Source organism: Homarus americanus, unplaced genomic scaffold, assembly GCF_018991925.1.
Source record: "Homarus americanus isolate GMGI-L3 unplaced genomic scaffold, GMGI_Hamer_2.0 scaffold46197, whole genome shotgun sequence".
Classification (NCBI taxonomy): Eukaryota; Metazoa; Arthropoda; class Malacostraca; order Decapoda; family Nephropidae; genus Homarus; species Homarus americanus.
In genome coordinates, this window is record NW_024723050.1 from 1,252,326 (window position 1) to 1,276,018 (window position 23,693).

Sequence of the window (23,693 nt, forward strand, 5' to 3'; positions counted from 1 at the left end):
AGTATATCATTTCATCTTAAAACTTACCAGGTACAGTACAGCTACATCTCCTGCACTATGAACATTCAGGTTACAGAAATTTGCCCTTACAAATTTCATAAATTATGACCACTAAATTTGGGATATGAAATGAAAATTCATTCTTACAGAAATGAGGCTATTTTTTCTTCAAAAATTTCAACACAAAAATGAGAATTGTTTGAGTGGATTTCATAACACCTTTGTTTCCAGTAAGTGTGCCAGAGCATATAATATGCCACTCTCTCAGTTTCTAAACTTCGCTCTCACGGTTCCTAAACCCCCTTATTACTGACATGATCTTTAAATTAACAATGTTTTACCAATTTTTGGGATTTCAAGTACAGTTAACCCTCACTTTACGCGGTCCCACATTCCGCGTTTCCACGTTTACGCGGTGCCCTGCCGGAACCCAGGATGCTCACATTCCGCGGTGCGTGTACCCCTTTACGCGGAGAGCGGCTGGCGAGCCGCGCCATTTTTGGATCCAAACCTCCCGCCATCCGCCATGTTGTGTAAGCGGCGCGAACATGGTGCGCACAAGGTCACCCAGTCATCAAAACATTACCAGTTCTTCACCCGCCACCCACCACAGCCGGCCCAAGTCAGTGATAGTGATAATTATGGTGAGGATATGGACTTGTATGGAATTTGGGGAGTTTGGCAAAGAGGCCCTGCAAGCCTCTGTGGTGGATAGTGGTACAATTGATACAAGTGACACAGGTGAGGGCCAATAATCTGCCCTCTGCCTCGGAACCAACCGCCCATCTCCGTGTGCCCAGCCATTTTTTCTACTAATGTAAGTGTTAAAAAACCTAATATTATTGATATTTCTCTTAATTATTAATTGTGTGTGCATACCATCATAAAGTTAAGATAATATTTTTACTACAACATAGTTGTGTGTCGTCAAAAAGTGGAGTTTGGGGATCGGCCCGGACTCCATTTCAATTAATCCCATATGTTATGTTATTCACTTTACCGTTTCTCACTTTACGCGGGACCCTCCGGGTTACATTAACCGCGTAAAGTGAGGGTTAACTGTACTGTAGATGTGATATATTGCTTGTGTTGGTCATATGGAATACAGTACAGTCCAACTCGGCCCACATCCAACTCGGACTAATTAAGTTAATGAATTCGGAATTAAAAGTTTCCACATTCATTTTTGCATGAATGATAAAAGTACAATGATAAAAAGCAGCATAGTTGTACTGTTACCGCCACAGTAAGATAAGCTGAGAGAGAGAGAGAGAGAGAGAGAGAGAGAGAGAGAGAGAGAGAGAGAGAGAGAGAGAGAGAGAGAGAGAGAGAGAGAGAGAGAGAGAGAGAGAGAGAGAGAGAGAGAGAGAGAGAGAGAGAGAGAGAGAGAGAGAGAGGAGAGAGAGAGAGAGAGAGAGAGAGAGAGAGAGAGAGAGAGAGAGAGAGAGAGAGAGAGAGAGAGAGAGAGAGAGAGAGAGAGAGAGAGAGAGAGAGAGAGAGAGAGAGAGAGAGAGAGAGAGAGAGAGAGAGAGAGAGAGAGAGGGAGAGAGAGAGAGAGAGAGAGAGAGAGAGAGAGAGAGAGAGAGAGAGAGAGAGAGAGAGAGAGAGAGAGAGAGAGAGAGAGAGAGAGAGAGAGAGAGAGAGAGAGAGAGAGAGAGAGAGAGAGAGAGAGAGAGAGAGAGAGAGAGAGAGAGAGAGAGAGAGAGAGAGAGAGAGAGAGAGAGAGAGAGAGAGAGAGAGAGAGAGAGAGAGAGAGAGAGAGAGAGGAGAGAGAGAGAGAGAGAGGAGAGAGAGAGAGAGGGGAGAGAGAGAGAGAGAGAGAGAGAGAGAGAGAGAGAGTATATATATATAGATATATATATATATATATATATATATATATATATATATATATATATATATATATATATATATATATATATATATATATATATATATATATATATATATATACAGGTATATATATATATATATATGACTTAATTGCTGAGGTGTTTCAATGTGAAACAGGTGGCCCTCGCCTTCGGGCTGCGATTGCCGTCGAGGGTAGTCTACCGATTTCTACAGGACAGACAACACGTTGGTTCAGACCACTAAACCCTAAAACGTGAGTGATCGTGAAGTATTAGAATCTTATAAGAAACTCTAAATAACTTTAATAAGTATATTTATGAACTGTAATTTGATCATATTATACAAATGTGAGTTACATTTAAGATGTTAACAGGCTATGTACTGTATATTGATTATAGTATTCATACTATGTGTCCTGAGATAACAGCATTTGTTATATGAGAATTGTTCTTTGACAGGTTTTGACCGAATTATATGGTACGAGTCAATGTTGAGGGTTTATTTCTCCAGCATCAAACCAATAACGCTCCTATGAGTGTTAACATGTACAAACATTACTGATAAACAGCCATGTGATGTGATATGTGTGTGTGTGTGTGTGTGTAGCCATTAAATAAAATCACAAGAAAATACTTATAAGTACAGTGATCCCTCGGTTAACGAACGCCTCGATTAACGAAATTTCGGTTAACGAACTGCCTTCCATAAGAATTTTCAATTCGGTTAACGAATTTCTTATGAACCGACCTCAACATGTTTTCGCTTGCACTGGCCGGTCAACCAGCTTTAGTATCAGTCCGCCAATACATTAATCGGTTCTAGGGCTTAAATTCCTTACTATTTCAGTAAATATCAAGAAGTTTATATTATTCAATAATTTTAAAAGTTTAATATTCAATTTTTTAGTCATTTTAACAATTATTGAACATAATTGAAGGTAAAGTGACTAGTTTAATGCGCAGCATCCAGCCTCTTAACACAGCAAACAGGCGTTAGTCTCTCTCTGTTTTCACTGGAGGTAACATCTTGCTTGAGACTCTCTTCAACTAAACGCTTTTTTTCTGTGTTTCCAAGCAAATTATTGGTCATTTTGAAATTTATTTTACATATTGACAATATATAGCGCAGTGCAGTGTTGATTTAAAGAAAATAATCTTGAAATACACCAAGAGAACTAAAATTTTATGGGTAAAATGGTGCCATGGGGTGACTTCTCTTCCACCCCAATGCCTTCTCTTCTCCTCCTCCACCTCCCACTTCAAATGCACATCATCATCATCATCATCCAGGAGCCTTCTACATACACACCTCAAAGTAAGTGAACTTTTCTACCCTTTTTGTTGAATTTAGGCAATTTTCGGTGAGCTGGAATCAATTACCCAAAAACCCATTGAAACAATGGTTTCGGTTAACGAACTTTTCGGTTAACGAACAACCTGCTGGAACGGATTGAGTTCGTTAACCGAGGGACCACTGTATACAGTACAGGTAAGCCTCAGATAACAACAGTTCGACCAACAACTTTTCATATTTGAAACCCTAGATAATTTAAGACCCAATTCAGTTTACATCTTTATTTCTCTAGTATTTACAACCAAAATACTGTAAAGTAAAAATAAAATAAAATTAAATTTTCATTTAATAATAACTAAATCCCAATATGTATTATAAAAAAAATGAAGAGCACCTTGCGCAAAGAAGCTGCCTCGCTAATGAGTGGTAAACAACAGTCAGAACTTGGTGGGCCTTTTGTTTTCACGCATCTGGAACAGGAACTGGAAAAAACTTTCTCAGGCTTCTCACAGCATTTTTGCATCCCAATTCAACATGAGCAAGACAGCAAGTGATGGTAGTGTTGTTTCAAAAGCTAATAGAAAGTGTCTAAGCTTAGCCGAGAAACTAGATGTGTTAAAACGATATGAAAAAGGTGAGAGGTTTGTGGATATTATATGGAGCAAGCAATGAACATATTTTCTGAAGTGGATCTATTAACAGAGAAAAGCATTAAAATTTAAATAATAGCAAATGACCTCTACATAAAGATGTATAATGAGAAAAGAAAGCAGCTGTGCAAGGTTCTTTCGACAGCTTTATTATTTGAAGGCCTAAACCATCAACTTCAGCTACACCATCAAATTCAGCATAATAAGCAGCTTCAACATCAACTTCAGGTTCAGTAACAGTTTTAGCAACAGCTTTATGGAAAGCTACAGCTTCAGCCAGAGTTGAACCTGATGACTTTGTCATCTGAATAAAAACTCGCACAATATTCATTGGCTGTCCTTATGTTTTAGACTTTACCGCCATTGGTGAATAGAATTTTAGTTTTACATTCGTAAATATTATTTAAAACATATATGAAGAGTAAATGTAAAGAAATGACGATATATTTTCACATGTACCGACTTACTGTTCATACGTTGGCATTCCCAATTGTCTCACCTTATTTCTTTACCATTAGTGGTTAGCTACTTCTAGTGTTCCATTTATTAACATTAAATAGCATTACTTAAAATATACATACAGGTATTCATTTTTTTTTTAATTAAGTTCACTACAACTACAACCAGGGTCTTATTTTCTTCAGTTTCTTATGTAGAACCATCGTCACTCACGAAAACAATGCCGTCTTGTCTCCTTGTGTGTGTTTTAATATTCTATGCATTATTAATGAATTGCATTGTTCATTTCACATATATAAACATTAATTCAATCAAATACATATTCAGTAACAAACAATAATGAATCTTTTGTACATATTTTTTAAGATAAATGACTGTTTCCTTGAGTGCGTACGTATACATTGGGTGTAAACTCTGACAGCAATGTCGTCTCTTATCCTCTTGTGCGTTTTAATATTCTACGTATTAATGAATTGTATTGTTCATTTTGCATATATAAACATTAATTTAATCAAATACATGTTCAGTAATAAACAATAATGAATCTTAAGATAAATGACGTGGTATCCTTAGGTATCTTTAAATGCGCACGTATATATTGGCGTTCCCAATCCATTTCTTTTTTTTCTTTGCCATTAGTGGTTAGCTACTTCAATTGTTCCAATTATTAACATTAAACAACGTTACTTAAAACATATATATTAATTTTTTTGCATTAAATTTACTACAGCTACAACCAGGGTCTTATTTTCTTCATTTTCTCGTGTAAAACTATCCTCCCGGACTCCCGGCTGTAAACACAAACGAAAACAATGGCGTCCCATCTCCTCTTGTGTGACCATATTATTATGCATTTATATTGTATAAGGTGCATTCAGAAACATTATTTAAAGAATATAGTTTGCACTTTTCATTAATTGTATTGTTTTGGGGGAAAAGAGGGTAAAAAGTCACACAAAAAGTATGAAAAGGTCACACTTGGGAACGCATCTCATTATTATTGCTTTATTTCAATGGTAATTAATGATTTGCAATAAGACGATTCACCTTATACTGCAATATTGGAGGATACATTAATGTCGTTATTTGAGGCTTTACTGTATACCCTTTAATCTATGCATGAATGATATAAGTACAAAAGTAAGAAGCAGCATAAACGAACAAACATTACTGATAAACAGTCACATGATGTGAAATGGCTCGTAGCAAATTTTTACCGGATCTTCGTCCACTATTTAATTCGTCCCAAAGTTTGAAGAGCTGTCCTTGGTGGTGTACATACTTGGCCCGCCGTTTTTGTAGCACTTTACCATCGGGCAAGAGCCGCACCTGGAGTGTCACTAATTTTGATTCATTATGGAGTAGCTTGATTAACAGGTAGAAGTTAAGTTGTCCTTTTCTTGCTTTCAAGTTAAGGCAATTAAGCCACCCTTCAGTCAGTATTTGTGCGGACACTCCATTTAAATACACTCCAAGCAGATGGGGTCCAGATGTCTGAATTTATCCTTGTATTTTTAATGGATTCTATTAGATTGATGAGCGGTTCTGTCACTGCATCACGGTAGAGGCGTAGAAATAGTTCTTCGATATGTTCAGCTGGAACATTAAGTTGAGCAAGCACCTTTCTTATGTATTTGTGTGTTCTGTCACGTGCCTGTAGCGCGCATGTCGTGTGGTATCTGTTCATGCCTCCACTCCACACAAACTATTATAACTTGTTATCTTAACTATTATCTTATTGTTGTTCTTAGTTACTTAGGTTAATTGTATATCTATGTATGTCATTAATATGCATCATTTGCGTTACTCTGTTAAGTTAAACCAAGAGTAGTATTTAGTTATAAGACTATTTGGCAACTGTCCTGAGTCACGTAAGCTAAGACGCTCCTCACTCACATGCTGTGTGGCCAGACTCTCTCTCTAGTAAACCGTGGTGTAGGTAGGACGTGTCCACCCCGACTCTAGCATCGACACTTGCCCAGTACAGAAGTGCCTTGTTCAGTCATCTACAATACCCTAGTGGTACCTGTACCTGGTAATTAGTGGCACGTTAACTTAGGCCTAGTAAGGGATCCTGGTGTTAAGGAATTTCCTATTTGGTAGGAAATAACCAGTTGGTTGTGATTGCTGTGTATATATTGTAATGTCTGTGTTTAATATAGTTAATGTTAAGTAGTATTCATTTGATTTAACTCCTTAACGGTATATTTTCACCCTTCCAGCATCACTCTTATTTTAATATACAATCACGTATTCCCTTAAATTCCATGGTTGTTAGACAGTACTCTTTTAAGAACATAAATTGAATTATTTAATTATCTTCCCATTTGTGACTCACTTACTCCAACTTATTCTTATTTATTCAAGTACATTCAGTTGAGTCGGTTTTTGTGGGGATAATTATTGCCATGTTCCCTGTTTGTTCCTTTATTTGATGATAACTTGGGGTAGGTTTCACTCCCCAGGTATAAAGGATATTGGGATCACGACAGTTCCCACATCATTTGTGTATGGAGTTTGAAGTCCCTGTTTTTTAACCTTCCTCCACACAGCCTGCCCCCAAAGAAAACTACACCTACGGATGATGGCATCTGGCAGGATATCTGGAACAGCTCGCCAAACAGCAGATTCGAAGTTGACTGTAAGTTCGTAAAAGCCACCTGCTCACCAAGATGCTCCCTGGTCACTTTAAATACCTTCTTATAGTTTCAACATCCTTTCCCAGACATCAGAGAAAATAATAGTGACTTGTTTGCTTAATAATATTTACAAAGGCATGCATAAATAAGCGGAAGGCCTTCTAACTACAGGTACTAAAAGAAGGCCGCATAAAAAGGCTTTATGCTATGAAGTGGAGAAGCTGATCATTTGTGAAAATACAAGATGTCGCTATTCTCCAGCAGTTATATTGCGCCGAAGGAGGTTTATGTATATTGCCTTCATGATTTCAAAGTTCAGGTCAGCTGGTCCGTAGGGCCGCTTGGCCTTTTACGCGGCATGCTTGTTGAGCAAAATGTTGTTGGTTGCAAGGCAGAGAGGCACGAACGTCTGAATCAACTTCCTCTCGCATTACCTTTAACGATGTTACTACGACCGAACACATCATCATGGCTTTCTTTCACCACAGTTGAAACTTTGCTTGACACTACAATATCCAACTCAAACTCATTCCTGAACCTCTAGTCAGCTACTTGTTTGAAGTGTGCAAGATTTTAGTAATAAGGGCCCAGTTGGTTATTTAGGATGTACTGAGTTGGCCAACTGGTAAGCTGCATTATTTAAGATGGGCCGAAGAAAGGTACAGCATACATCCAAACCCCACTTACGACGTAATTAGGGACCCAAATCCAGGTCAAGTCCGATATGGTCGTAAGTCTGATAGTAGAAAAAAAAAAATTTTAATAAAATTTTTTTTTTTTTTTTAATAAAAAATCTACAATGAAATACAGTACAGTAAAAGTAATGAATAATGATGAATGGATACAGCACAGCAGAAAGTAATAAACACAATAAGATACAGTACAGGAAAGTATAATAATAAGGAATGGATACAGTGTGACTGAGCACTCCCAACCCTTAATGTAGTCAGCTGAATGCACATGGGGCCCCCATAATTTTCTAATTATACACTGAGACCACATTAACTGGAAACGCTTCGGTAAATAGAATGGTAGAAAAAAAAAAATTTTTTTATTCATCTGAGGCTGTCAAAGTCCCGACGGTCGTAAGTCCACGAAGTCGTAAGTCGGGGTCTAGGTTCTGGTCAAATGTACAGTAGAGTATCACATGTATTTAACAGGGATTCTCTTCATCTTTTCCCTCTTAGTATTTGCTGCCATCATTTCTGTGATTCAAATTAAAGTCTTTTGTGTACAGCTAGTCCCCGCATAATACGAGAGATGTAACTGTATTCCTAAAAAGTTTTATGCTGTGCAAATTCATGCTAAGAAAGTTACTGAAAACAATGTAAAATGTGAGTGATGAGTGTTGGAGTGAAAGGGAGGGAGGGAGTGTGAGAGTAGGGTATAGGACTGCAGCCCCAAAATATACAAAAAATATCATTAAGACACTTTTTCTCACTTCAATACTGATTCCATTATTTACTTAAAACTCTTTAGTAAATTATAACTAACCTTGACTCTGAAATGCTTCCTTGACTACATTTGTTCAGACTCAAGGTGACTAATGGAGCAGGAGAACTCTGTGTTCTATGAAGTGTACATGATCTACTACATAGATGCTGTTGACCAGTATAGGCCAAAACTTAATACTGTATGTGTTTAAAAAGGTTTATTTTCATTTGCAACTGTTTTTTATTGTCTTTTGACTGAGAAACTTACTATAAGAATGCATCTCAAATTCTATACAGTACTGTATTGTACACTATTGGTTTTACATTATGGACAATTACATGTACAGGTGCTCCCCGACTTACGACGGGGTTAGGGACCCAAAAATAGGTCGTAAGTCTGATTGGTCGTAAGTCCGACATACATAAAAAAAAAAGAAAAAAAATGCAATTTTATTTCAAAAATAATAAAAAATCTACAATGAAATACAGTACAGTACAGTAAAAGTAATAAATAATGAGGAATTGATACAGTACAGTAAAAGTAATAAATAATGAGGAATGCATACAGTGTGACTGAGCACTTACCTTTAATGTAGTCAGCTGAATGCACACGGGGCCCCCATAATTTTCTATTTACAGGATACATGGAGACTATATTAATTGGATGAAGCAGAGGAGGAGACAGGGCTGGGTGGGTCATCAATGTCGTTTTCTTCAGACAGGTTTATGTACTGTGGAAACTTGCTGGTTGAAGGTATTGGATCATCTTGAGGGAGTGAAGAGGCAGCACTGGTGGGGTGTGAGGAGAGAGCACTGGGTGACTTCTTAAAATAGATATCCAATTTAGACTGCACAGTTTGTTTGTTCTTTTCATTATAAATTTCTCTGTAGCAAGCAAGTGCATCTTGGATCATTCTGTCAACTTTGGCATAACGCTCATAATTTTGATCCATGCCATCAAACATTCGCATTCCTTTATTAATTGTAGCAAATGCCTCTGCCATTTGTTTCACTGAAAACTTTTTGGGGGGTGCAGGTTCTTCTTCTACATTTTGTCTCTCTTCTTCCTCTGCAATTTTCTGTGCATCTAGTTCAATAAGATCCTCGTTACTGAGCTCTTCTGCTACACTTTCAACCAACTGTCCAACATCTTCATTATCAATTTCTAACTCCAGCTGTTTACCTAACTCCACTATCTTGTTACTAATATCCGAAATAACTTCATTTTCATTAAATCCTTTGAAACTGTTCACATATATTTTCAGGATTTTCTTCCATATTCCATTCATGCACTGTTTTGTAACCTGATCCCATGCTGCACTAATGTTCTTTATACATGACAAAACGTTGTAGTCCTTCCAAAACTCTCTGAGCGTATTCTCACCTTCAGTAGCAGCAACAGCCTGAGCGAAAGTAGTACGTAAATAATACGCCTTAAAGGCAGCAATAGCACCTTGATCCATGGGTTGGATGACCGAGGTAGTGTTAGGTGGAATGTACACTACCTTAACATCAGGGTGCATGTCGTCCAGGTGTGGTGGGTGTCCCGGAGCACTATCCAAAATCAGCAAAATCTTGAATGGAATCCGTTGTTACAGACAATACTCCTTGGCTGGTGGAATGAAACAAGTCATGAACCAATCCTCAAACAGTGCTAAGGTCATTCAGGCTTTCTTATTACTGCGATAAAACACCGGCAGTGTGTGCTTGCTGACATGTCTAAAAGCCCTGGGGTTCTCTGAATGATAGATCATGAAGGGCTTTAGCTTGAAACCAGCAACATTCCCCCCCAACAGAAGTGTAATTCTGTTCTTGAATGCCTTGAATCCTGGCATTGTTTTCACCTCTTTGCGGCTGCATGTCCGCTTAGGCATGCGCTTCCACAATAATCCAGTCTCAACCACATTGAATATTTGCTCAGGCAAATAATTCCATTCCACAATCACTTCATCTAACTCCTCCTTAAAAACTTCGGCAGCACCAACATCAGCACTAGCAGCCTCTCCACTCACCTTAACATTGTGTAGACTGTAGCATTTTTTAAATCTATCAAACCACCCATGACTTCCTGTAAAGGTTTGATCACATTCATCTCCTGCCTGCTCCTTCAGGCTTTGGAACAGGCTTCTTGCTTTAGCCTGTATGGTTAGAAGGCTTTCGGGTACAAGCTTCTGTATCTGGTCTTCTATCCATATCACCAATAATTTTTCCATATCTTGAATAGAACCTTGTCTTTTCTTCGAAATTATAGTTCCCTTTATAGGTGTTGTTCCTTTCACTACATCACAAATACGTTCCTTGTCCTTCAGAATAGTGGATATGGTCGAGTGCGAGAAACCTAGGTCGCGTGAGATTGTTGCTACAATTTTTCCATCCTCATGCTGCATTATTATCTTCATTTTCATCTCAAAATTAATTGCCTGTCTCCTTTTCTTTGGAGCACCACCAGTACTCTCACTTTTACACTTTCCAGTCATTATTAAGTAAATTAAATACGATAATAACAAAAGTTCACAGCACTATCAGTATAGGATACAATAGCCAAACACCAACTAAGCGCTGTACTGAGTGAGTGTACCCACGCGGCGACCTAAGCCACGCCATGCTCTCGCCCGGGACGGAAACGTTTCGGTATAGAAAATGCGCGTGTCATTTGAAAATATTTTTGGTCACGACTGCCGCGGTCGTATGTCCCGACGGTTGTAAGGTCAGAGCAGGTCGTAAGTACCGATGAACGTAAGTTGAAGCAGTCGTAAGTAGGGGAGCACCTGTATTCAAGAATGCATCTCTTCTATAATGCAGGGAAGCCAGTACAGTATTGAAATAATTTCTAATACCGTACCATCAAGGTTTTCTTTGAAGTGCAGTACTGTAGTTTTAATGACTTGGCATGGTGTTGTTTACATACTGTACTGTAGTGTATTTAAAAAAAAGTAGGTTATTAAAGCTCAATACTATTGCATGATCACTGGACCCCAGGGGATTGTCAGCAGTTACAGTCTGTTCCCTCGATGTTTGCAACTGAGGCCTAAGGTCAGTTTGTAGCAAGGCAGCTGATTGGCTGGTGCTGGTGGATGAACATGAGATTTCACTACAGTTCTCGTTTACTATTTAATCTATCATATTTATATTATGTTATTTTAAGGGATAATAACTATTCTTTGTTGATTTTAAGTTCTGTTAAGACAGTTTTACAGGATATTATGGTCAATTTATAGTAGTGCACCGTTCTTTCTTTGGGTATTAGAAATATGTGTAAAAAACCATAGAAAATCACCCCAAACTAACCAAACATAACCTAACCTAATCAGGAGGGGGGGTCCAGGAGAGGTTAGGTTAGATAGAACGGTGCACTATTATAAGAAAGCAAACAATATTATAATTAATTCTCATACACATGAGCTTCACATGATCAGCTTTAACCAATCAGAGGACAGTACTTTTTCTCTTAAGATAATTATATATCTGCAAAAATTTCATCTAGAAGTATTCATTCATGTTATGGCTTCCTCATGACCTAGCTTCTTAACCAGGGGGGGGTAAATTTGCAGATTACAGCAACCAAAGAATCTGATAAAAAAATTGTTTTTCTGGTGGTTTTTGATACGACTTGGTCAAATCTGACATTCATTTTTATTGGAAATCACTTGTTTTGGATTTAGCCCCCCCCCCCTCCCTCTAATAATACAGGTTGACAACCCTTTATCCGAAATTCCGAAAACCGAAAAGCTCTAAAAACCGAAAGTTTTTTGTGGGTCATATTTTTATTTTTTTTTTATTTATTTTTTTTTTTAACAGGGATTATTAGCCCACCCAGGCACAGATCACTGACCCACATCGGGGCCTGGGGGGCGAAAATGTAATTGTAATAATAATAATAATTATTATTATTCATAGTAAATAAAATTTTTAATAAAAATACACCAAAATAAAATAATAATGATTAAAATAATAATAATAATAATAAAATATAATAACAAAATTAATAATAATAATAACAATAATACTGTAATAATAAAATAATAATACAGTAAAGAAATACAAGAATGAAAAAAAGATCAAAAGTGAGAAACACGACCTACACCTATGAATTATTATTATTATTATTATAATTTTTATTATATTTTAGACCCCCAGGCCCCAATGTGGGTCAGTGATCTATGCCCGGGTGGGCTAATACACAAAAAAAAAAAAAAAAAATCTGAAAACCGAAAAATTCCGAAAACCAAAATGCCTCTGGCCCCAAGGATTTCGGATAAAGGATTGTCAACCTGTAATGGGGGAAAGCGTGGGAATTCGGGGTTCTGGGTGGGGGAGAGCCACGAGTGATTTGTGGTAATAGAGAATTCCAAAATTGTCCGAATCGCAACAAGAAAACATCAGAACACACTACGCAACAGAAATTCTGTTATTTACAAAAAAAAATAGTAGAAATAATAGTCTATTGGTTAATATATACGGTACAGGTGTAGAATAGCGCTAACACCAGAAGTTGTTTGTTGATTTGGTTAAAGAATTTCTACACACTAATAGCATGATACTAAACACAGAAATGGAAACGACAATACATAGAACCTGACCTAACATACCCATAGGTTGGGTATATTAGGTGAGGTTTTATTAGATTCTATGTATTATCGTGTTAATTTTTGTGTTAAACAACTTACCTTAATATTGAGGTTGATATACATCAGCAATGGCGAGGAAGAATTCATGGAAGCATTCACCATCATTTAGGAAACATCTCTTGAAGAGGGATTCAGCGAGGTAAACAACAAAAATGGCCCCGGGAGGAGAATTGTGAAGCGGGATAGAGTAAATAAAAAATAAATAAATAAATACTTAAAATTATACTCGAAAGTTGTCGTTTCTTTTAATATACTTAAAAGCATCAAAACAATAAGTATAGCAAAAAAAAAAGAAAAACAACACAACTTCTGGTGGTAGCGCTATTCTGCACCTTTACCATATACAGTCGGCCCTTAACATACGCTGGGGTTAGGTAACAGAGATACCCGTGAATGTTAAGAAACCGCGTATTTTTCCTACCCCCAAAAAAACACCCCTGGCCCCCATGTCCTTATTTACCATACGGTGCTCGTTTTTTAATAGTTTTGGTTAAAATACTGTTATATTAGTGATATTCTATTCATACTGTGCTTGATATAATACATTCACGGAAATGTAATATTTTTGCAACTACAATGCTGATGTCAACACAAGCGTGGTTACAGCGAGACTGACTGAGGGAGGGGGCAGGCGATGTGTGTGTGTGTGTGTGTGTGTGTGTGTGTGTGTGTGTGTGTGTGTGTGTGTGTGTGTGTGTGTGTGTCGCGCGCGATTTGAATAATGTATATTCCTTTGAATGTATATTCCTCCAGCGGCAATCCGCGTATTTGCAAATCCGTGTAAGTTAAACCTGCGTATGTTAAGGGCCGACTGTATACAACTAACCCACAGACGAGTTATTTTTATCACTTTATTTTCTTACATTATTTTCATCAGTGAGTTCTGATATGATTGTCATTTCTTGTGCAAATTTTTCGTTTCATAGATAATTAGGCGCATAGGTGTGCACTGATTTGTCTTGCCGGCAGTAATGAAGCCGCGCTCCGCTGCTGTGCTTTTCCCTGGGCTCGCCGCAGTTTCATTTTCAGCATGACGTGTGAAGGTTGTCACCAGTCTAATATGGATGTAATTTGCGAATTTAGGGATAAAGACAACAAGACTCTTCAATTGTTCAGACACCACGGAATTGTTCCTTAAATAGATACTGTCCACACTGCAGGAATTCCTGTGCTTTCAAACTGGAAAAAAATTTGTTCATTACTTCCTCAACGCCGTGGCTCAACGTTTCCCGCCATCACAATAAATTACTCCGCCGCCCGGGCTGCATAAGCGCCGATGTGCCCGCATCATCTAATGTCCAGAAAATGCCTCAAATTTCACCATATCATTGTAAGTTCTTTCTGTTTAATATACCGGGGGATCCGGGGGGTGTAGCCCCCCAGTAAGGAAGTTAAGTAAGGTTAGTTAGGTCTGTTTGGTTAGGTTGGTTAGGTCTGTTTTTCATGCTCACAAATATTAAGTTATGTTATTTTAAAAATATCCATTTTTTATCACATTTGTACAAGCTACAACAGTGTCTACTCTAAAAGTCAGAGAAAATACGGCATTTTTATAACAGTTTTCGATAAATTTCGGCCGCTGGTTAGTCCTGAATAATTACCGATCTATCAATTGCGTGTTCTGAATTCCCGGACCCCCAGAGGCCCTAGTCAGGTTTCGCCCCTGGACCCCCAGACGCTATGTAATAACCCAGTAAAGTGGTCAGCCTTCACGAGAATATAAATAGCCGTTACAGTATCTTCCCTGACTCCGAGTCAGGGACCAGAATGCATCATGGGTTCACACAATTTGAGCAACAGCATAGGGGCATAAGATGCTGATTTTAAAATTTTTAAAATTCAATAACTTCCTTATTATGAATGGTATTTTTGCATTTAAACATTCCACATTCCTACCACTAATCTATTATCATATTCTAATAAGACGTCTAATTAAAAGATAATTTTCATCTATTACATTACTGTCGCAAATGTATAATAACGGAGATAGCATATCCAAAATTTTCTATTTTCTTCCAGTAATCTTACGCCATTATCACCTACCTCACCTCTCACACTGCGTGTCTCCTGCGTGTCTCCTTGATTAATCATCACGCGCATGCGTTCCTGTACACGTCACACGACCAATCAAAAGCGTTATTTTTTTTTTTTGCAACCAATTAAAATGATTTGTGGTTTAATTTGCGGTATTTTTGGCCCAATCAAATCGATTTTTATTTTGGGTCTCTCATATTTAGAAATTCAACATCATTTCCGACCATGGAAGTCTGCGATGGGTGTCACTTAAATTATATGGAACTGATTGAGAGTTTTGGGATAAACACGAAGAAACTATAGCATTTTTTCGATTGCATGGTGTTCTTCCAACCTCAGTAAAGTGTCTTAAGTGCAAGACTGAATGTAAATATCGCAAGGAACAACATATGTTGCGTTGTGTAAAAATCTCAGAATCCAACGACGAACAAGAACCAGACCAATAAGGTAAGAAATATGTGATTCCATCATATGGGAGTCAGTTAGGTTTGGTGTTGTTTTTCTAGTGTGTTTTGGTGTATTTTTTATTTGCTTAGCCATTAATTTTTTTTTTTCGAAAAACGTCCCACGAAAACAAATCGAAAACAAAACGGTCAATTTCCGACGGAAATGAAGGTTATATTCGGTATAAACACAAATACACTAGAAAAATATATTTTTTACTTTTTATCAGAGTGGGAGGTGGAAGTGCAAATTTATCTTATCAATTTGCGACGAAAGTGTAATAAAAGAAAAGGATCATAGAAAAAATAATTCTATCGATTAAGAGTAGAAAATTTCCGGAATTCTCTGGTCGCTGTTTACTGCAATATTACCCCTTTGTTTTGCTCTATCTCCTATACAAATGAATGGTGTTCCGTCATTGTCCTTTTCCGAATGTAAACCGATTTGGCTTTTCGGGGGGTCAAACTTTTATTCAGGATATAACTATGTAACTTAATAGGTGCTCTTAGAGTTAGCCAGCGGTACTCAGATGCGAGTCCTTCAGTAGAGTACGAACCAAATGCTATTCAATACAGCGTCTCTGTTATTAACCTATGGCTTTACGATGATAAATACAAAATACTTACTTTGATATTAATTCTGTGTCGTCAATAAGAGACAAAAGCCTCTCCCTTGTGCTTATAGACGCCATTGTCACTGTAAACATCTGCGTTTTTGACAGGCGGATCACTCTGGATTGACACAGTACTTTTTATATTTTTTTCCCGCATCAGGGATAAAAAAAAAATCTGTCAGGATAAAGAAATACACTCTTCTGTATATTTTCCATCACATATATATCATCAATCGTATCGATAATTTTTTGTAGATATAATTAGAACTATTTAGAATATAAGGAAGACTGAATAGAACGGTTTGTGGTACAGCTACAGCAGCGGGCATTTATCAACAATATGTCCTGGGTTCAAGTCGTGATTCAGGACATATCCAATACCCTTCGCGATTTCGCCAACATCGGGGGAGGGAAACTTGACTACATCGCTCTCTACTCTGACCCTCACCGCCCACACTCCACCCGCATCCTCCACTCCTCCCATAGTGACCATTTCCCTATCCACACTACCCTCCAGTATGTGAGAATACCCGTTCCACCCAAGGGCCCTAGGCTCAGCCTACCCCTTGCCAACATACCCGCCTTCATCACTGCCATTGCTGAATGGTTTCGGGGTTACACTGTCACCACTGCAGACCAACTCTACCTTGATCTGTCCAAACAATGCACTGACCTCCTCCGCCCTGTCCCAAAACACCGCCGCCCTAACCGCCAGCCCAGGAGTCATTGGAACGTTAACCGTGACCCTCATGTTAAGTCTATCCGAGTATGGCACCGAATAGCAGTCGACCAGTGGAAGAAATCTCCCAGCTCCCCTGACTCTCTACGCTTCCTGATGCGCACAAATAAAGAGCTTCAATCTGCCATCACTCTCGCACGAGAGAAGCAGTGGTTTGATTTTGCTTCTATTGACCAGTCTACATCTATAGGTGATATATGGCGCACCATTAACCGTGCCCGGGGCACCAACGCTAGACCCACGCTCCACCCCAGACCAGCTGCCCGAGCTGAGGCGCTCTCCCAGACGTGGCAGGAGGCCGCCTCCATTGATGCGCTACCACCCGCTGTACGAGACCTCACCCTCGCACTGCAACCACAACGCCGACAGCAGATCTTCGAGTACCAAGACCTGCCTGCAGACACTGACGTGCCTTTCACACAGTGTGAACTACTAAATGCTGTTAAGCGTGGTCGGTCCACCGCCCCAGGCGATGACGGTGTCACATATGATGTGTTAAATGCCCTTATTGCCACCCCAGGTAACCCCTTCCTCTGTCTATTTAACCTCTCTTTTGATACTGGTCAGCTGCCTCACTAATGGAAGACTGCCACCACCATCCCAGTCCCTAAACCAGGCAGACAAGATGAATATCGTCCAATATCCCTCATCTCCTGCTTCTCAAAGATGATGGAACGCATGATACGCCACCGCCTCCACTGGAAAATTGAAGTCCACCTGCACCCTGACCTCTATGGTTTCCGCCCCGGAAAGAGCACTGCTCACTGCATCGCTCACTATATGGCAAACACCTCCGCCAAAACCTCCCTCTTCGTCGACTTCAAGGGTGCTTTTGATAAAGCCAACAGTGAAGTGATCCTTGAGGGCCTCGCTCTCATGGATGTGAAGGGCAAACTCCTCACGTGGATTGCTGACTACCTCTCCCATCGACAGGCCCGTGTCCGTTTTCAGGGCCACTACTCTAAGATCAGGGACCTTGATCTTGGCACGCCTCAGGGAGGTGTACTCAGCCCTACACTCTTTAATATTCTCATGAACTCCATCTGCCGCCTCAACGTCATCTTTGCTGAGCGCGCCCTAGACGGTCACATCATAAGCTACGCTGATGATATTCTCCTCCAAATTACTAAAATGCAACATGAACAACCTATACTCTCCACGTTCGCCCGGACCTGTCAAACTCTCGGGCTAGTCATCTCACACACTAAAACCAAGTTCATCTCACGCTTCCGGCATCAGACACCACTGACTCTGCAAGGACAAGACATCGATCAAGTACGCACCTACAGGTACCTTGGTCTACCTGTGCGAGCCACTACCAGAGCCACGACCTCCGCTGTCGCCGCCCACGTCATCTCCCAGTGCCGCCAACGAACGAGGCCCCTCCAGTCCCTCACTCACGGCCTCAAAGGAGCCTCTGTCAGGGTCCTACGTCTCAGGTACATTGCCATCGTCAGAGCTGTCATAGATTATGCCTCTCCTGTCCTTGTAGTTGCCTCCCAGCGCGAGAAACAAAGCACAGAGAAAATCCAAAACAGAGCGATGAGACTCATCCTCGGCTGCCCTATGACCACCAGAATAGAAGTCATGCAGTGTGAACTAATCCTGCTTCCCGTCTGCGATCGAATTACTGCTCTCAATGCCATCCTTGGTGTTAAACTTCTTCGCAGTGAGCAACCGACTCCCCTGTTGCGCTCACTGAACTCACATCTTAACTCCCTCCTGCGCCGGCCTGTCCCCATTACTTTCCCCCCCTCCCTCTCAACACTGGCCCGTCCACACTGCTGCTGACATCCTGCGTTATCACCTCTACACCCCTCGACCTCTCTCCCTCCCAAGTACACTCATCCGCCTCTACCGCCGTGGACTTCCCCGTGTGTTGACGTTGTCGTCCACACCTTCCCTGGTCGTAAATCCACCCAACTGAGGTATATGATCAAACTTAACTGCCTTGAGCAGATTAATGATGTCGCTTCCTCTCTAAAGACCTCCCACCCTCCTATCCTCGTCTACTGTGATGGGTCTGTTACCACGCTGGGCAGCGATGGGGCAGCTGTGTGGATTCCTGAGAACCAGGCCTGCAGGAAAATCAGGGTCCACGACTGGGCCTCCTCCACTGATGCTGAAAGCATAGCCATCCTCGCGGGTATTCATGAGGGGGCGACCTATGCTCGCACTGAACGCCGGAACCTCCTTATAATCAGTGACAGCACTTCTGCGCTAGCGAGGCTCAAATTACCCTCCCCCTCTTCCCCTGTACTGCGCACATCATTGTCATTCCTAAAAACCCCATTTAATTCATATTACGCTATATAACATTCAAATCCACCGCGCTTGTAGAATCTCAGAAAACGGGAAACATTGATAAAGGATAACTCACCTACTCAATGTTACTAGACCATGTGTTGTATTGTACCCAGGTACAGTTATATCATATTAATTGTATGTATTCATAGCATTAAGGAGAACTCAGGGTATGCATAAGATGATTGGGAAAGTCCAGTTGAGCCGGGCTACTGTACTGTAGGACTAGGTGTGGATCAGGGTTTGAAGGTCACACTATTTACGTCTGTGAGCGTGTAGCGAACATAACTTCCACAGATATCATATGAAAATACATGAGAACAATGGTCTGGAAAAAGGTTAAATGTATCAGAACTATGTGAGGTATTGGAAGTGACCCAGAAACTATACTTGAAAGGAAATATCTTGTATGCGTCGGTATGAACTTAATACACCTCGTATCCTCACGTGACATATACCCACGACAGGTACAGTGATCAGAGAATCTTATGTCTGTGTTCAAATAGTGCAATGTGTGAGAGGAGGGTCCCTAATTACAGTTTTAAGTGAAGTTGATACACCCCCGCCATGAACATTCGGCCTTTGTTTTAAGGCGCGTCCTGTACCCGCCTCGGGTGTACCGCGTTGATATTATAACCCAATGAATTTACCCACGAACTAGCAAACCAAGACCTTACCTTAGTGTGTAATTTAGGATTAAAATATGTGTTTATACGGCATGAGTGACAATATACCGAAAAGTGTTCAGGTGAGAACCGTAAGAAATAAAAGTAAAAATTAAAGATTGGAAACTGTAGGCCTACGCGGTGATGAGCGGCAGGGCACTGCTCTCAGTACCCTCCGTTCTACCGTCACCTCAGGTCAGTGTCCTATCGGGCTATATCCCGCCCTATAATTAAGGCTTATATAGAAGTTATTACAGTTTAAAGCTTTGCCTGATATATAAGTGTAATAGTAATGTGTTAGGGGTGTGATAACCGCCCGTCAGGCATTATTTCTCAGTACCCTCCGTTCTACGTCACCTCAGGTTCCATGCGGTCGGAGTGCCTTACTGCCCGGCAGCCATTATCCCTATGAGCGTCCCAACAGGTGGTGACTACTCCCAGCTATGCCAATCCACTGTGAACCTGTGGATTTCCAGCACACCACTACAAATGAGTAGTAACAAATAAGGAGACCGTGAGAAACTCTGCGGTCGTCGCTTGGAGCGACCTATAATACCAGGCGTAGAAATAGTACTGGTATGTCTCTTGGTGAAGCCCTCGTCTTTACCCACCGAGGGCGGTGTGCGAACGAGGTGCCTGTTGTGTATACCTAAGAGTCACAAGGAGTCCCATACCTGCAGGTATGGAGTGTAACATGTGTGTTGAGATGGTGCTACTATGTATGATAACCGACGGTGCTATATTCCATACAGGTGGAGCAGTCTGATGTGTTAAGGGATAGTGTAAGAAGGAATGACTGAGGTAAGGAGGTCACAGATTGTTATGCAATAAGTATGTGGATGACACGCCATTAATGTAAGACGTCTGGTGCCCATCTGGGTAACCAACATTTTCGTTGTTCTTCTGAGGAAGACCCATTCAATTGTATGTTTTTTACCAGTATGCTTTATAAGGAATAAATTAATTAAGACATGTTATGGTTTCACCCTTCTTTCCCCTTATCGATCTGGTCAATGGAAAACCTAACCAATGCCTAGTCCACTCTGCACGCTACCTAACGAGCTACATGCTGTCCAGAGGGGGTCTGGTGGCAGCGACCCTTAGAAATTAAGATTAGAGTTAAGTATTTACCCTTAGTATTAGTGACTCCCAGTCTGGCAGTATATCGTGACCCAAAGATGGGTCACAATGACCCAGTAGAAGTTATGCTTTTTGTCTTTTTATTTAAAATCTTAAATTTCATGCAAGCTTAAAATTTTTGCCTACCTTAGAATCTATCTAAGCCATGATTATGAAATGTACTTAAAGTAAAATCTTGGCGAGCCAAAAATTTAGACCTATCCATTTTGTGTTCCATTTGCCAAGACCTACCTCTGCAAGAAAGGGTTTCCAGCTTTGACTACGGTCATATACAAGCTAAAGCCGATGCACGTCATAAGGTGCAGCCTCAGCATGGTCAAGTTGTAACGGCGGCGGTAACAAAGAAGCTGCCACCAATGTAACGGCTGGCTGTTTCTCTCTCTCATACTCTGCCTTATCTTTTACTCTTACTTCTCTTGTCTTAGTTCTTTAATTCAATTGTTCTTTCTACTTACTTCAATGGTTACTGCATAACCTTAGTTCTTTCTGGTAGCACTCAGAAACAAACACTGCCCCCACCACTCTTAACACGGCAGATGTTCACTGTTCTCTCATTGTCTGTAAATATCAAAGTATTAACTCGAGTGATCACAACAATGCTATGTTACCAGTGCAGAAAGGCACCCACAAAAATTATTACCTTGGCATACAACCAACACTTTCCTGGATTTCACCAAAAGACTGCAAAAAAAAAAATAGGTAGCTAACCTCTGTTTTTCAGACACTTTTCAATACTCTGAACATTACAAGTTTCCACATTTTACTGTACACTTTACTTTAAAACAGATTTCTAATTTTCTTGAGGCAATGGTCAAACCTAACTCCAAGTAAGGTGTCCCCAGTGAATGGAAAGTGGCTTATGTGAGTCCTATCTTCAAGAAGGGCGATAGGCACTCCACGAACAACTATAGACCGGTGAGCCTGACCAGCATAATATGTAAAGTACTTGAGAGTATTATCAGAGATGCAGCGATGGAACATCTACTACGAAACAACCTTGTAAAAGATTGCCAACATGGTTTTATGCCGGGGCGCTCTTGCTTGACACAATTGCTCAAGGTATTGGATATTTGGACCCATATTCTAGAACGGGGTGGTAATATCGACAATATTTACCTAGATTTTGCCAAGGCTTTCGACAGTGTACCCCACGAAAGGCTGAAAATCAAACTGGAAGGGTACGGAATTCGGGGAAATGTCCTAGCGTGGATAGAAGACTTTCTACATGACCGCAAGCAATGTGTGGTGATTAATGGCACGAAATCGTCATCTGTACCTGTAACAAGTGGGGTACCGCAGGGTAGTGTATTGGGCCCGCTGTTGTTTGTTTGTTTCATAAATGATATGCCTGACGTTGTACACTCCTCCATACAAATGTTTGCCGATGACGCCAAGTTATTTCGGGAAATTAAGAACCAAGCGGACTGTGAAGAGCTGCAGAAGGACCTCTGTGGGCTCCAGGAATGGTCGAAGGAATGGCTGCTGAGATTCAATGTCACGAAGTGTAAGAGGATGCACCTGGGGCGTACCAACGGTAAGGAGGCGTACCATATGTCCCAACGGGATGAAGAAAATGTACTAGTTGAGACTGTGTGTGAGAAGGACCTAGGTGTGTATGTTGACAATGAGCTGAAGTTCTCGGGCCATTGTGAGAAGAAGGTAAATCAGGCAAATAAATTATTGGGTCTTATAAGAAGGTCGTTCAGATATCTAGACGGTCCGTCCCTCGTGACGATCTTCAGGAGTGAAGTGCTTCCCCATCTGGAGTACTGTCACCCCATCTGGTCCCCGAGATATGCTAGGGACTGTCAGTTGGTTGAAAATGTTCAAAGGAGGGCCACCAAGCTGGTGCCTGCACTTCGGCATCTCAGCTACCCTGCGAGATTGGAGCGCCTGAACTTGCCTAGCTTATACTACAGACGGGCAAGGGGGGACCTAGTTGAGGTTTATAAGCATCTCAGGGGGCACTACTCAGTTGAGTGTCCTTACTTGGAGCTGGCGGACGCTCGCCCCACAAGGGGTCACAGCTCAAGATTGAAGAAGCCGCAAGTCCGGAAAACCGTGAGGGCAAACTTTTTCGGAGTGAGGGTTGTAAACTCTTGGAACAATCTACCAGAAAGTGTTGTGACGGCACCGAGTGTGAGCTCTTTCAAGAGAAGACTTGACCAACACTGGAGCGGGTTCAGGTACATTCAGGAGCCGGTGCATGCCCAGTATTTGCCAACAGTGCGTGACAGAGACGTGACCGATCGCCCGGGCGGCTAGCGAGCCGACCTTTTGGTGAAGAATATAAAGGAAAAGAGTCGTGACCGATCGCCCAAGCGGCTAACAAGCCGATCAGCGGCGAAGAGGATAAAAGTAAAAAGTAAAAAGTAAAAAAAGTTTGCCGTGAACTGTTTTCAACTTCTCCGTAAAACCACAGAAAAAAATTTGCACAGAATTACACACTACTGTACACTGGAAAAATTACGGCACAAAATTATTAGCAATCTGGAATATTCATTAGTTACAGTGAAATGATTAGGTACCTGTACAGAGAAATGGTTATTACAAATCACACTTAAACAAAAATTACCCACAGTATCACATTTATTCCTCCTGACCTGATACCGTGTGAATTACATCCCACTGCTGCCGCCAATGTAACGGAGGGGGGGGGGCGTAACAAACAAGCTGCCAATGTACCGGCGGCTGTTTCTCTCTACTCATACTCTACCTTATCTTTTACTCTTACTTCTCTTGTCTTATCTTTAATTCAATGGTTCTTTCTACTTACTTCAATGGTTACTGCATAACCT

General features: G+C 40.6%; 1 protein-coding gene across 5 annotated transcripts in view; it reads right to left on the reverse strand.

The window, feature by feature from the left end:
• The window catches only part of LOC121863237 (mediator of RNA polymerase II transcription subunit 4-like), a 32,667-nt gene extending 16,504 nt beyond the window's left edge, over window positions 1–16,163 (reverse strand). For 4 of the 5 annotated variants that reach the window (XM_042361738.1, XM_042361741.1, XM_042361737.1 and 1 more), the window contains exon 1: window positions 16,061–16,163. In XM_042361738.1, coding sequence (XP_042217672.1) covers window positions 16,061–16,140 — 80 coding nt within the window. In that variant the 5' untranslated portion in view covers window positions 16,141–16,163. The remainder of the gene's footprint in view (window positions 1–16,060) is intronic. The other variant, XM_042361742.1, reaches the window with a different exon arrangement.
• Between the last annotated feature and the right edge of the window lie 7,530 nt (window positions 16,164–23,693).